We start from the raw sequence: 14,679 nt of genomic DNA, 5'->3' as shown, positions 1-14,679 counted from the left end.
ATGGACAAATGTTATTTACGTTTTTTTGATTCATTTTATACGCTTAAAGTGTAGTTTCACACAGGATGTACCAAACTGGAATGGTACTCGATTGCCAATGCTTGTTCTTATATCTATTTCTATAGTATCAAACTCTCTGCGCATAACGGATAAGTAGTGAGCTGGTGAAAATGCATGCATTTTGTAAGCTCCATAAGTGTACTTAGTTGGATCAAGTGGTATAATGCGTATTAAAGATGACATAACATCCCCTACTATCTGTGGTTGAATAATATCCGAATAAATGAAAATCTGTGATGGTAATCCTAAATATAAATTGATAGGATATTTACCAATTGGCTTTGATACTATATTTGTTCCTGGTTCAAACCCTAATTGAAGACTTAATTGCGGTGAGACAATTAAAGATAATAAATCTGTATTAGTACGAGTGGCTGTTACAAGTTTCGATATATCATCATATCTTATTTTTATTTGATTTTTCAGCAAGGGATTCTCATTAAAAGCTGTTAAAAAGTTGTTAACATTATCATATGTTGTTGCTGGTATGTGAGATTTATATTCTACAATTATATCACTTCCTGCGTTAGGGCTTTGATTTGCATCATTACTATCTTGCAAGCGCGCTTTCTTTTTTATGTAAAGAATATTTTCATGTTCTTGAACGTTAAACATTGTACATGGATAATGAAACTCTACTAATCCAACAGTCCATTCACCCTCCAACTTGATAGTTTTTGGTAACTTAGTTAAAAAGTTTGCAGTCGTATTTTCTGGATAGTATGAAATTGAACTATTGCTCAACAGTGTTAAATAAAAACTGTCATCAGTCATATTCTTTCAATATCTGATGCGGGGATCCAACTATTAAATTTGTTGGGATAACCTTTCCACTTGACTAACACTTCCTTTCTGCCACCAATGCGACGGGATTGTATTATTTTATCTATTTTATGCATGGTGGTGGGATCATAAAATACTTTTTGCAGCTCCTTTGAATAGAATGTACCAGTAATTGGTTCATTCTCTAAGTCTTTTAAAGTATAAACAATCCAGGGAGATCTCCTTATAAAAGTATCAATCACAAATATTTCGTCACTCCAGTTAGTTTCATAGCCTTTTTGAAAGATATGTTTATGCTTAGTTATCCAAACATGATCCCCAACTTGAAGCAAAGGATGTTCAGTAACATGTATTTTATTTTCTTTTTTGCCATATAAATTCCGCCAAACTGTTATAATATTATCATGATTGACTTCATTTGGACACATTTTAATGCTTGAATGAAAACTATGATTGTACGAATGTAACAAATCTTGTAAGATGTCAATATATCTGTTGGTATTTTTAAAGGTAAAATAACGCCACATTTTCATCTTTAAAGTTCTTTGAAACCTCTCTACAATGCTAGCCTTAATATCAGGATTATTTGTTGTATAATAATTAATACTTTTTGTCTTAAAATATTCCTTAGTAACTTTTGAAACAAACTCAGTACCTTTGTCTGACTGAATATGTCTTGGGGTAACTTTAGCTTCTGCGAATATGTTATCGAAACAGGTTTTTACTGTTTCAGGTTTTTTATCCTTCATCGCTCTTGCAAAGGCATATTTACTAAATACATCAATAACACACAGAATATACTTGTACCCGTCATTATATTTACTATAACTACGCATATCACTTAAGTCAGCTTGCCAAAGTTCATTAAAATTAGACAGAATATATTTATTTCTTTGAAACCGTTTCTGCAGAGGCTTGTGAAGTGTGTAAGTTTCTTGAGACTGCAACTAATTTTTTACTTCATTTCGCTTCATCTTTCCACGCATGGCTTCTGCTAATTTGTTGACACTACTAAAACCGGCAGGATGAGAAACATCGTAGTATATTCTAGCTATGTCTTGTATGGGTTCCATCTTTCCCAGTTCAATTGTTTTTTGGATATATCTTTAGATCTAATTGATTTTGGCGTTGAAGCATTGAATTCTTCCTTCTTATGATTTTCTGCTGATTTATGCACGGATAGCTGATTTATATAATCTAAAGAGCTTGGATTACCAACATAGGTTAAGGGAATATTTAATTCTCTTAAAGTAGAAGCAAATCTTTCCCACCCCAATGGTTTGATGCGCTTGAGTGGTCTTACCGTATCACTTATAAGATCAAATATGTTACTGCCTGATATAACTTCATTATCTATAACCACTTCTCCCCCCTCTTTCCACCAAATTTTAGGCTTACTTTTTATAATAAAATCAATCAAGGCTTCACCTCTTTTTTTATAAGTCTTAGGAATTAATTTAAGCATGTAAGATGGTGAGTACTGCGTAGTGAATGTACTTAACCTCCGAGGAGTTTCACCTACATCTGGTAGAGGGGGATTTAAAACTATCGTAGGATCTTCATGTTTTTCTTCTTTATATGGTACAACGGGCTCATTCAACTTTAATGACTCATCTTCAGTATCAGCTAATATAGATAATTTGAGTGGTCTCCTATTTTCCTCGGTAGCATGTAGATATCTTTGTAAAGCTTGAGAATATAGTGCCCATTTTTCGCGATCATTCAAATTACTATTTATAATGTTTTGCATTTCACCATCTAATCTTGATGCAACATTTTCCGAGATATAGCCATTGTTTGATTTAAGTCGATCAATTAACTCTGGTTCAACTAGTATCATTTTTTTTGTGTGCTGCATATTTATTTAATTAGCGACCTTAACAGACCATTAATAACCGCTCCTAAAATTATGGGAAGGAATGCCCCACCTTTTTGTACAATTATATTTTTACGTATTTTATTTTTACCCTTTGATATTAGTTTTCGTAAAAGGTTTTTGTATTTACTCAAGTGGGTCCTCTCTTTTTCAGGAAGGGATATTTTACCTTTTAAAATGTTATAAATACATTCACAAATAACATTTATTTCTTCATCACTACAGGCTTTTAATATAACTTTTCGATATTTTGGCTTTAAAGTGTGTAGTGCTTTGAGTAAATTTTGATGTGTTATAACTCTCCTATGCATAGTTATAGAATGACTAAAACCATTGATGTAAGTCCTATTTAAAGCCCTTTTTTGGAACATAGACTGTACAGTATGATGTAATAGGTAATATATTTGTTTTAAATCGATATTTATCATCTGTTGTTTGCTTAAGATCAATCATTAAGTAACCATGAGCATCTTTAGTTGCATCTTTATAAGCTTCTTCAACAAAAAGCGAGTTTTCTGGATAAACTTGTCTCGCTAAATATCTTATTTGAGTTTTGTCTCTCGGATTCTTAAAGTAAATAATGTAGTTAGCATTCAATGATATATCACGTTGCCCTTTTCCCTGATGAAATAGGTTCTGTGTTATGTAAAAAACACTTATATTTCGATGATGACTCCCTTTAGTAAAAATATCAACTATCCGTCCATCGGATTCTCTCATTAAATCATCTATAATAAGCAGTTGTGGTTGTTTACCATCAAACATACCTAAGTCTGGAATACCTTGATTATAATTCACATTCTTTAAATTGTACAATGGCTGCATTTCATCATAACACCACACAATTTTTTGGAATGATTGATTACAAACTGCTTTGATACTATTTAAAAAACTTGTTACAAAATGTGATTTCCCACAACTACTGGGGCCAGCAACAATGGCTGTAAATGGATGCAAAAAATGAATCATTATTTTTTTATTTTCCCGAGGAGGGTAAAAAACACGTCTTATAATGAAGAAGGTAAGGGAAGAAATAAATATGTATCATTTTTTTTATAAAAAATAAATAAACTGGTATATTCTATAGTATTTGTTTATTATATTATAAATCGATATTCTAATTACAAAAATACAATTAAAACTATAACTATGTTATATTATAACTAAGAGATCACTACAACGATTATTATTACTAATACTATTATATATATATATATATATATATATATATATATATATTTTTTTTTAAATTAAATTAAAGTAACACATTTAAACACTTGCATCAAATTAATTACTACAATAAAGTGTACATAAATATTTTATTTTATTTTATTTACAGTTGCTTCATTATAATTACAAATGCTAATAACTAAACAATTTACAATACATAATATTATTATTAAACACTAATTTTATCATATATGTAACATAGCTCAAGATGGATACACATGAGATTCAACACTATATGAATAAAATGAATATAGCCTTGGAATCGAATGTATTTGCAGCCAACAGAATGCCAATGTTTGTTCAACTACCTGTTTTCATAATAAGCAACTTAGATCCAGATTTTAAACCTGGCTCACATTGGATAGCCATTTACATTGATGTCAATGGTGTTGGTGAATATTTTGATTCATTCGGTCGAAAACCAGAAGGTTATCATAAAATGTTCTTGAAAAGAAATGCTAAGAAGTGGTTCTATAATCACCAAGAACTGCAAAGTTATTTAACATCGGTTTGTGGAAAATATTGTTTAGTTTATCTTTATTTAAAAACAAAAAATGTTAAAATGCATGATTTTATTAATGTTTTTTCCGCTGTAAACAGAATAAGTAATGATGTTACTATATGTCATATGTTTAGAATATTATTTGAATAAATATAATATGATAAAAAAATGTGATTTGGTTTTATTTATAACTACACACAATATAATAAAGAAATAAAACATCAACATGTATAAACTATATATTTTTATTCACAATTAGACAACAGTGATTAGACTTTTGAATTAAAATGGTACTTTTTACACTCGTCGGATTCGGAAATCTCCTTCGTGATTCCGTAAATGAGATCTTTAGCTTGCTGTAAGTGCTTATTTGTTTCATTTTCCATCACGAAATATTTTGCACGCACATCCGCAAACATCCAGTGTTTAGTTGTATCAGAAACTTTGGATAGTTTTTTCATATCAAATATTTCTATTTTGATTAGATGTGTCGAATTCGTACCATCGTCTTTGTTTGTAGATATATATGATATACCACCCCCTTTACAGCCTTTTCCTACAGTGGAAGACACGTTTTTCTTCCTCTTTATCTTTGGCTGGTCAAAGAATGCATCGATATTTGAGTGTGTGTTTAATTTTCGCTTCACCGGCTCGTCTGGTACACAAGTTAGGCTGTCCTCTGCATCTGACACTGGATAATAGTACTGCTTAAATGTATAGTCTTGGCCGTCGAAGACATTTGATGGGGAGTTCTGTATTTAAAAACAAAACATGTGTTACACAATTGTAAATTTACATAATTTCGTGATTACCACAGTTCTTAAAATCTTAACATTAGAAAAACTTACCGACATATTGATGCCTTCTGGTGTAGGAGTACAGCGTGGGTCAATCGATAGTAGTATAAAAAAGAAATCGTCGTAGGTCTTTATATATACAACTCTAGATCATTAAAAATCTTGTTTCAATACAAAGTCTTGTTTGATAATTGATAACTTGTTTTGCTTCTAAATACGTGTTATTGGAATTTGGCTAACAATTATGATAAGCTCAATTACTAAGTAGATTATACATACATTAAAGTCACATTAAAATTCCATTGTGTGAAATAGAGATTTCAACATTCAACTTTGTAATGAACGAGAATATTTATAAAACTAGATATTTGAAGTATTCTAAAAATAATAAAATTAGGTTAGGTTTGATTTGAACTTCGATGGCATTAGAGACAGGTTGGTTAGGTTTAAACCGTGACCCGCTGTTGATAGGTTAGGTTAGGTTAGAACCGTGACCCCTGAGCAGACAGAAACGTCTGTTGGTAGGTTAGGTTAGGTTTAAACCGTGATGCGCTGTTGATAGGTTAGGTTAGGTTAGAACCGTGACCCCAGAGAAACGTCTGTTGGTTGGTCTAAGAATATATGAAAGGCTCATAACAGTTTACTCGTAAATGAGCAATGTCGCCTAATTAATGGATGCAGTTAGGGAATCATTAATTACCTACCCAATAGCAGAGTCCCATCGAGAATTATGTAATTACGATGTAATAAGGAATGAGCATCATAAATGACAGCAACGACCAATAGGAGAGCGCCATCCAGAACCAAGACCCCGCCCACTTGATAACTTCAACTAGGAGGTGTGGCCTAATTAATGGAATGTCATTAGCTAATTAGAACCACTAATGACCGCAACGACCAATAGGAGAGCGACATCTTGAACCAACACCCCGCCCACTTGTTGACACCAAGTAACACCTGAGGTTCTCAGTGTGGCTGCTAAAAAAAAGGTCATCAACCAAAACCAGGACTGTTTGACCCTCCAAAGCTGAGCCAGAACGCACACATCCCTACTACTATCGTTCTCGGCTCTTGCCTCTATTAGTATTACTGGCAGCATCAATTTTATCTGTTCTTCATGTTCAATGCTTGAAAATGACATTTTCATCAAATATAAAATAAAAACATGCAAAACTTTCAATTTTATGACAAACGGGGCTGCCAGTACATAAATCTTGATTATACAGTCCAACGTCAAAAATTATACGAAATTCGATTGCATTATACGAAAACGATTATACCCGATTTTTTTATTACTTACTTCAAAAACCGACTTGTATTCAGTAAGTAGTAACTAAAATCCCTTAATAAGCAGCGATGAAACACAGCAAAAAAAAGTAAAACAGATCTCTCAAACACCCATCATATAGAACACCAAACCGATCAAATGGTGAGTCTCAAGAGAAAAACCACTCAAACCGTCACCGTATCGTATTATCAAGTTTGCAATCCGTCTCTATTAATCCCATGCTAAAATAGAAATGCGAAATAACCATTCGTGTGTTTTCGTATCCAATTATACCGAATGACTGCCTATACATAATAGATACGATATCTTCTTAACTCAGTTGGATAATATAATGAAAAAAGCGAGCGCGCAATATGTAAGAAAGCCGATGTGTGTAATGACCATAGCACACGCGTTTCATACGACGTTTTTCAACACACTTGCGAGGAAAAAACAAAACTAGATTTTTTTTGTCAAAACAGTAAAAGTACAATTTTCAAAATGGTGGCTTTAACATCGAATAATTGCACCAAAGCGTGCTGGGCTTGTAGGTACTTATTCGCCAGTCAGTGCCGGATTAAGACATTTTGGTGCCCTAAGCATTTCTAGACCATGGTGCCCCCTCATCAAGATTACATTGAATTTTCTTGGTAAATTGAGTGACGTTTATTGCCGCATTACTTCTGAGAATAGAATTTTCAATCCGTCACATCATTTTATCACGGAAATTGACAGAACTGCAGCATGTTCCAAGAGTAGGTAAGGTCAAGTGTAAGCAAATTCGAAGACCGTGCTTCGTATAAGTCCGGAGGCCAAGCCAACTGTCGCGAACGTATTGCGAACCAGCTAATATTTGCCAACGTCATGGAGTAGATGGCGCTAGTAGTCACGTTTAACTTAAGTAACCGCTTCTAGGTTATTGGGATTTTTTGAGGGAAGTTGAGAGGGTAGATGAGAACGACAGTAGGAAAAAGGGGGTTGTGTGCGAACAGATCGACGCGGCAGTGATACTTGCTTTTAGATCAAGTCAAGAACGTTCTTATGGTGTTATTAGAATAATGATATATGTCTCTGGTATATTGTGACCAACGTTATCAGTACTCAGAGTGAACAGTGATCCAGTGAGGCTAATATGAACTTAAGGTAAACTTTGTGTGAGGAATGGGGTCGCTATAAGGGGAGGTTTGGAGGCGACTATTAAGCTCAAGAAACCAGGTGGATAATCATGTGAAAGTCATTTACATGCAGGTAATAAAGTCGGACACCAGCACAACTCATATCGTCATCTCACTAACGTCCAGGCCTCGTATAGGTATGTAGTATGTTTACATATCGCTTTCCAGTATCCGTAAAAGCATTGGCTCATTCGATAGGTTAATAAGTATGGTGAGCTTGACGACATGGTGGAGCATGCTGGGAATTTTTATTCACATGTACTGTTATCATCATCAAAAGTAACATATGTTTCTCTCTAACAGATGAAAAGTCAATTTATTTACGCGCGTACAACTAAAGAGCTGCATTATTTGGTCTATTTAATTCAATTTAATGTTTTATTTCAACCATGAAGCTCATATTTATGTAACCCTTTTCTTCCAAAAAGGTATTCAGCAGGCGAATGTTAGTGGTTCACCTGAGCACACAAGCAATTGAGTACTAAACAGATTCAACATTTCTATGTTAAAAGAATTCTCATTCTCTCATTCGAAGAGTGGCAAAGATTGTCACATCAGAAAATATAGTTACCTCTACCTACTAATAAAAGGTAATCAGTAATCATTCATGTATCTGTAAGTCATTTAACAGGTAGGTATCAGTAAACATTGGTAATTAGGTATAGTTGACACCCCTATTACGGACGTGGCACCAGTATTGGTATGTTTACTATAAATTCTATAAAACAAGTATTTATCATCAGTTTTTAAACACTGACTTAGTAACATTTTAACGCCCAAAGCGGTAGATTTTTTTCAATTGTCAGTGAAATGTCAGCAATTATCCAATTGTTCTCTTCAAGTCCTATGATTGGTGCCATTACCATACCTGCTCATACCTAACAAGTTTAAATTGAACAAGAGGTTTAACTATAATCCATATCTAGGTATATGTTACGTTAAATTTGATATTTATATTTGATCATCTAGAGGACAAGGTGCTTTACGTGTTTAGATTTAGTTGCCTGACCAATCTTTGATATAAATTAAATAAAATCATGCACTAATAAATATGTACGACATTTTGAATTAACATTTGCTGGTCAATTTGTGTTGTGAACCAGAATGGATCCTTTCAAACAGCGACTTCATCACATATTCAAATTATGCGGTTGATCAACAATTTAACAAAATAATAAATATCTTAATATTAAAATAATAAGAATCAAAATCTCACATTCATTGTTCTGTTTGGCGGAATAGTTGTTATGGTTAATAGTACCAAATTTAAAGTTTATTTATCATGCGGATAGTTGATATAATGCCGTGCCGACTGTTGTTGCTTACAAACCAGTTTAGGTCTGACCTCCGATTTGGTATATTTTCTGTAACTTCGGGATCTAGTTATATTGGTGTTTATAATATTTTGTGAAAAGGACCATAATCTCTTATGAATGATGCTTTTGTATAACACGCATTGCTTGCAGAATATCCGCTTTATAACAAATTATCAGCTCAGCCCTGATTTGACTCGTCGTGTGCGCAAGTGTGCGTGGTGTATGGAAACAATTTATACTGCGTGTCATTTTAAAAAACGAATGTATCATGTTTAACGTATTAGGTAGGAACCAGATTTAACATTCGTTCGTTATACTTATATGATCCATAAATATTCTCTTAGAATGAAACAAAATTTATTTTATCAAGATTAATAAAATAATACAGTACAAATATTCTTTGTTGCTCACCAATATAAAAACGAAAATAACATACAGATTAAGCACATAACTCAAACTACGGTGCACAACAAGCGGTCTTATCGCTGAGGAGCGATATCTTCCAAACAACCAAACTAGGCTATTATAATCGTATGTTTTGCGCATCCATATCTTCACTAAGCTAAAATCAGAAGCATTCGCATTGCGTGTAATTCAAAATTCGAAATCAACCCTTTCACTTCGTTTGAAGGACTAGAACAACTCATAACATAAGAGATGTTAAGGAATGTCTTGCCTCATTGTTGTTTGTTGTTACAGTTGTAAGGTATTGGTACGGGTTGGTTTCTTAGAAGTTATAGGTATCATTTAGATGCAGTAGGTAACCTGTAACGTGCCTTAGTGAAAATGCAGGAGGCACTTGAAATCAGATTACAATTTGATGTCATAATATGTACATGGCTACCCAAACTCAAAGGACCAGGACCATCATTGAGACTTAATCAGAATCGCGCAGCCACTCCAATGGCACCAGCAAACTGCCAATAATGGGGCTCTCGCTAGATTTAACAGTTGGCATGCATGATATTGCTGTCCTAAAAAAAATAAACGGTTAAAAGGATTGTAAACGAATAAAGAACTGCCGAATATAAATATTATGTTTAAATAATATTCACTTAATTTTTTTGTTCATGTAACTCAGCAAAGTATCTTGATTCAATCCCAATTAACATTCCAATCTAGAGATTGTCATCAGAGAATCAGTAAATATCAACTTGTATAACAGTAAATTGCAAACGCAAAACTGTTTAGTATAAGCCACCAGGCTATTATAATATGTTTGCACCTAAGCCATACCCTATAGGTATAAGGACTTCCTATTATTATTCAACCATTGATTCATAGTGTGGACAGTCACAGATTAGCGATTTGATATAAAATAATTAGATAAATATTAACTTAACTTCTGAATTGTATATGTATCTATGTCATGTACATGCGATGACCCAAACCTAGGGTTAAAAATATTAAAATATATTATTATTGAGAAGACTTCAAATGAAATGCATACTAATTGAATGGGCTGGTGGTTTCTTTATTATCTATTTTATTCCAACAAAAACAGGTAAGAGAGTGGTAGATAATTTAAAGAATAGTCACTAGCCATGCATAACTATTTTAATTTTGTTAAATGAAAGTGGAATCGAGCAGTAGATGTTAATTGATGTCGCCAACTCAATCGAGTCTACTCGTCGTAGATGTACATATTAAGTACCTTCAACCTTCATACTCATAGTAATAATTACAAAGGCGGTAGAAGACCATGGTGGATACATTTCTGAATAAGATCAGAATTTCTCAAGTATTGTGTTATTTTAATAAATGTAATGACAGAAGTAATTCAGATATAATATCATCTATGTTGTATAATATCATCTTTAGAAACAATAAAAAGGACTTTATTATTAATTATTTTAGTATGCAAAAGCTCAGACCATTAAACCTTTAAAAGGAAGAGATTAATCATAAGCCAAATAATTATTGATAATTATTGATCGGGACACCTCAGCTTGTTAGCTTGTTTATCAGATTTAATCGGATTGAAATGCAGACTGGAGCTACACTATGATCCCAAGAATCATAATCACAATTAGAATCAGATGTCATATAAGGAAGTTCGATATCTTTCTTGATTCATTTTAATATTGCCGTGAAATATCGTAGTGTTAAGGCTGCACTCGACGCCAATGACCTCGCGCGTGTGGGCGGAGCTTTATACCCCTCACCGCACCACCCGCTGTAAAAGATCGAGCGCGCAGAGCTATGCGTTCGAAATAGAATATCGCTTGCTCGCGCGTGCAATGCAGCACGGGTCCGTCTAGCAATACGACTTGCCTCGCACTGCCTCCGCAGAGGGGGGTAATGGTAGGAATCTAGGCGGAATTTAGGCTTATTGTTTTTAGGAATTGAGGCATAGTTTTATGAAATTGCAAAAAGCAAGAAAACCAAATCATTTTATAGTGTCTTGTGAGAATGATTGTAAAGTTCCATATTTTTGCAGAAGTACTACCGATCTAACTGAAAGAAATATAGTTGTGTAAATTAAAATAGATTTCCAGAAAAATATATCGTTGGTCATATCTTGTAGATTGTTATATATTTTTTGCTGCTCAGAAAGTATCAATCTTTAATATAAAATATGGTTCTGAATAACTTAGTTTTACGGTATTTTGCGGGAAGAGGAGCCGTAATTGTTTTATGTACGACTCCTACAGTAGCAATAGTCACAAGACAGATTTATCAAAGTCTTATTCGTTGCCGTATCGTCATAAGTCACTGTGGACACCTGTCCTGTGTGGTTCTTCACCAGTGCACTCGAAGCCGCTCTTTCTTGGGCGGTGTATGCTAGCCTGTAATGTGGATTTATCTTTAATGTTATTCTGTTCGCCCAACGACGTGTGACCATACGTCCATCCCTACGCTTCCTTGGCTCTTCCTTTCTTGGTTCGGCCTCGATAGCCGAAGAAACTAAGAACGCTATGGGTACAAACAGTGGATAACCTCGGTGATGGTCGAGTTTGTCAAGAGTTGAAGCAGTTGCACCGTAGTAACGTTCAAGCATTCTTCGCCAGCACCATATCTCAAACGCTTCTGTCCTATGATGGGTTTCAGTTTCAATGGTCTAGGTTTCGGACATGTAAAGAATATGATCGAGAAACCAAGGCGCCCGCATTAGTCTGATCCTTGTTTTATGTTATTCCATATGCATATCCTGGCGAGTCGTTTCACCGCAGCTTTGGCCATATGAGATCTTCTGATCACCTTTTAGTCGCAGATGCCATCATAACTTATTTAAAATACCAAGTAAACCAACAACTTGCCTCAAGATCGTGCAATTCATTGATTCTCTTAATTTTAACAGGAAGATCGACATGCATCATCTTCGTCTCATTTCTATTGATCATAAGGTATGGATCTGGATCCTGAAAATGGACTCATTACTGGCATACTCAATCTTTTGTAGCAGAACCGAAATTCATTTTCCACAGACACTTAACCTAATATAGTCATGTCATCTGCAAAACTGAGTTTATTGATTAGTTGGCCACCAACTTGGACATCACCCTCACAACCTTCCAATACTCATTGTCAATTCACAGATCTCAGTGAATAGTTGCACTCCTCGTTCAACTATAAAAGGATTACGTGTTGCGGTATCCCCATTTCTCATAACTCTGAACATTTTACTCCAGTTAAAGAAATCAAAAGCCTTTGTGAATACGAAGTCAATAAAGCGCAAAGCCTTAAAGAGTATACAGACGCCGCACCCACTGTATTCTTTATTAATTGGCACACGTTGAGAATTTGCTACTGAGTACCCATCTATATGTCTTGCATGGTTGTTAAAGTTGTGAAGTGATTATTCGTGAATAAAAGAATCAGAGTGGGTCAATTTGATGGACACAGCAGTTAAAACACTGTGGTGCGGAAGGCTGGCGATATTTTGCTTAATTTAAGATCTGATCGGAATGAGGAAGATGGATCGGTACCTTGGATGTACAGTATATGTATTGCTGTTTCTACCATCCTTAGCAGGACTGATGCATGTGCACGGGGATGTAATCAAAGAGTAAACATATCGAAAGCTGCCACGAAAAGCGGACTTACTGTGTTGCGTGCCGTTAAGCCTGAGGACACCACGTATATGACCCTTCGAAATCTTAAGTTTTTCAAATAGATAAGACGGCTGTTAATCGCGAATGACTCCAAAAAGCAATGATGCAAAGTGTAAGGTAGGTCTGGCAGACATATTTAATAGGTTATAACGGTTTAAAAATGGTGTGATGTGAGAACGGCAAGAAACAGAAAAGAAAAGCATTTTGAATGCGTTGAATTAATACCGAGGTACTCGAAAGCATCCACCCCCCAAAGGCGGTATCAGTGTAGCTCAATTTAGACAGAATAAAGTGTGGCAAAAATATTTATGCGTAAATCGACGTGAATAAAATCACGGACGCGATATAATACTTTTAAAACAGTTGCTGACAACTTGACTGTCCCAACATATTTAAACTAGATTATTTCACAAAGGCGCGATATAAACGCACCAGAGAATGATAAGAAGAATAAAAACCACTTTGCAAACAAACAAACAGAGTTCATTTTGACTCAATATCTGCTTGATAAATCGAAATGAAAGGTAAGAAAAGGTGCCTCGAATATCACATCACTTGTTTTGGATTTGACGGTTCGAAGTGGGAGCCTGATTTGACAAGTCTGTTGAATGTCCAATTAGCATAAAAAAAGGAGTGTGGTCGAGTTGTAGATAGATTCTATTTTAAATTCTGATTTGTGATTATATAAAAATAGCGTGATTCTCCCTTGGCTGGGGAGGGCTGCCGGACATGAAGTGGGTGCACCCAGAGATGGACATGTCAACAGTGGCCTTAATGGATAAGCGAATAGATTTAAAGCGCATACTTAACATAGTAGATTACTGCGAGTAATATTCAGTAAAGAGAAGTAGTGGGAATTTAGGTTACATACACCCGTTCGGATAAGACGGCCGCATTTGTCTGTGTGGTAACTATCATTGCATATAAAAACGTATGTTGTTTTCTTTCACGCGGTCGTCGCAGTGTTCAAAACAGTTACAGTTGTTTACGTCTGCTGTAGTAATAGTTGTGACACTTGAAGTGGTGAAATAGGTTATTATGTTAATAACGATGTCAAAAGAGCAAAGTGACAAAGTGACAGAGCGAATCACAGATGGTAGTTACAGATGGGATAGACCTATCGCGAACGGAGCTCTCACTGTTTAACAATACCGATATTTGATATCAGATCGCATTGCCACTCTCTGACACATGGGCCGCATGACGCGGTCTCTTCTCGTGACCTAAATTGCAACTAGGGACTGCTCGGAGCAATCTAGAACCGTACACGCGGGAGTGTAGGAAATAACATTGGTCATGGGTTGACGGAGAGACCAGTAATGGACCAAATATGACAGGTCGCAGCCGTGATCCCACTCAGCTCAGCTCAGACATCGATGGACGCTCACACCAGTTTCAGGATCCTGCTTTGAATCAGTTTAGCACGGAAATTGATCAGTATTCAGATCAGTCTTAGGATCCTGTTATTAGTTGGCTCAGCACAAACATTAATGAATGCTCAGACCAGACTCAGAATCCTGTTCTTTATCAGCTCAAGACAGATCACTCACAATCACAACTCAACTCAGACCAGATGCACGATTGGATCGATCTCAGAAACGCAGTGTCTCAGCACATT

At 35.0% G+C, this 14,679-nt stretch overlaps 2 protein-coding genes across 2 annotated transcripts in view; one reads left to right on the top strand and one right to left on the bottom strand.

Moving 5' to 3' along the window:
* Positions 1–14,679, top strand: part of LOC133522484 (seminal metalloprotease 1-like) — a 35,076-nt gene that overhangs the window by 12,516 nt on the left and 7,881 nt on the right. The gene's annotated exons all lie outside the window — the stretch shown is intronic.
* LOC133522504 (uncharacterized) lies at positions 4,681–6,011 on the bottom strand. The gene is made up of 2 exons (XM_061857863.1): positions 5,300–6,011; positions 4,681–5,203 (listed from the first exon to the last, which is right to left on the bottom strand). Exons 1-2 carry the CDS (start codon positions 5,303–5,305, stop codon positions 4,721–4,723), a joined length of 489 nt encoding a protein of 162 aa, XP_061713847.1. The 5' UTR covers positions 5,306–6,011; the 3' UTR covers positions 4,681–4,720.

Source organism: Cydia pomonella, chromosome 1 (assembly GCF_033807575.1).
Source record: "Cydia pomonella isolate Wapato2018A chromosome 1, ilCydPomo1, whole genome shotgun sequence".
Classification (NCBI taxonomy): Eukaryota; Metazoa; Arthropoda; class Insecta; order Lepidoptera; family Tortricidae; genus Cydia; species Cydia pomonella.
Note: the sequence above shows the minus strand (reverse complement) of the source record. Positions and strands in the feature narration are given on the sequence as shown.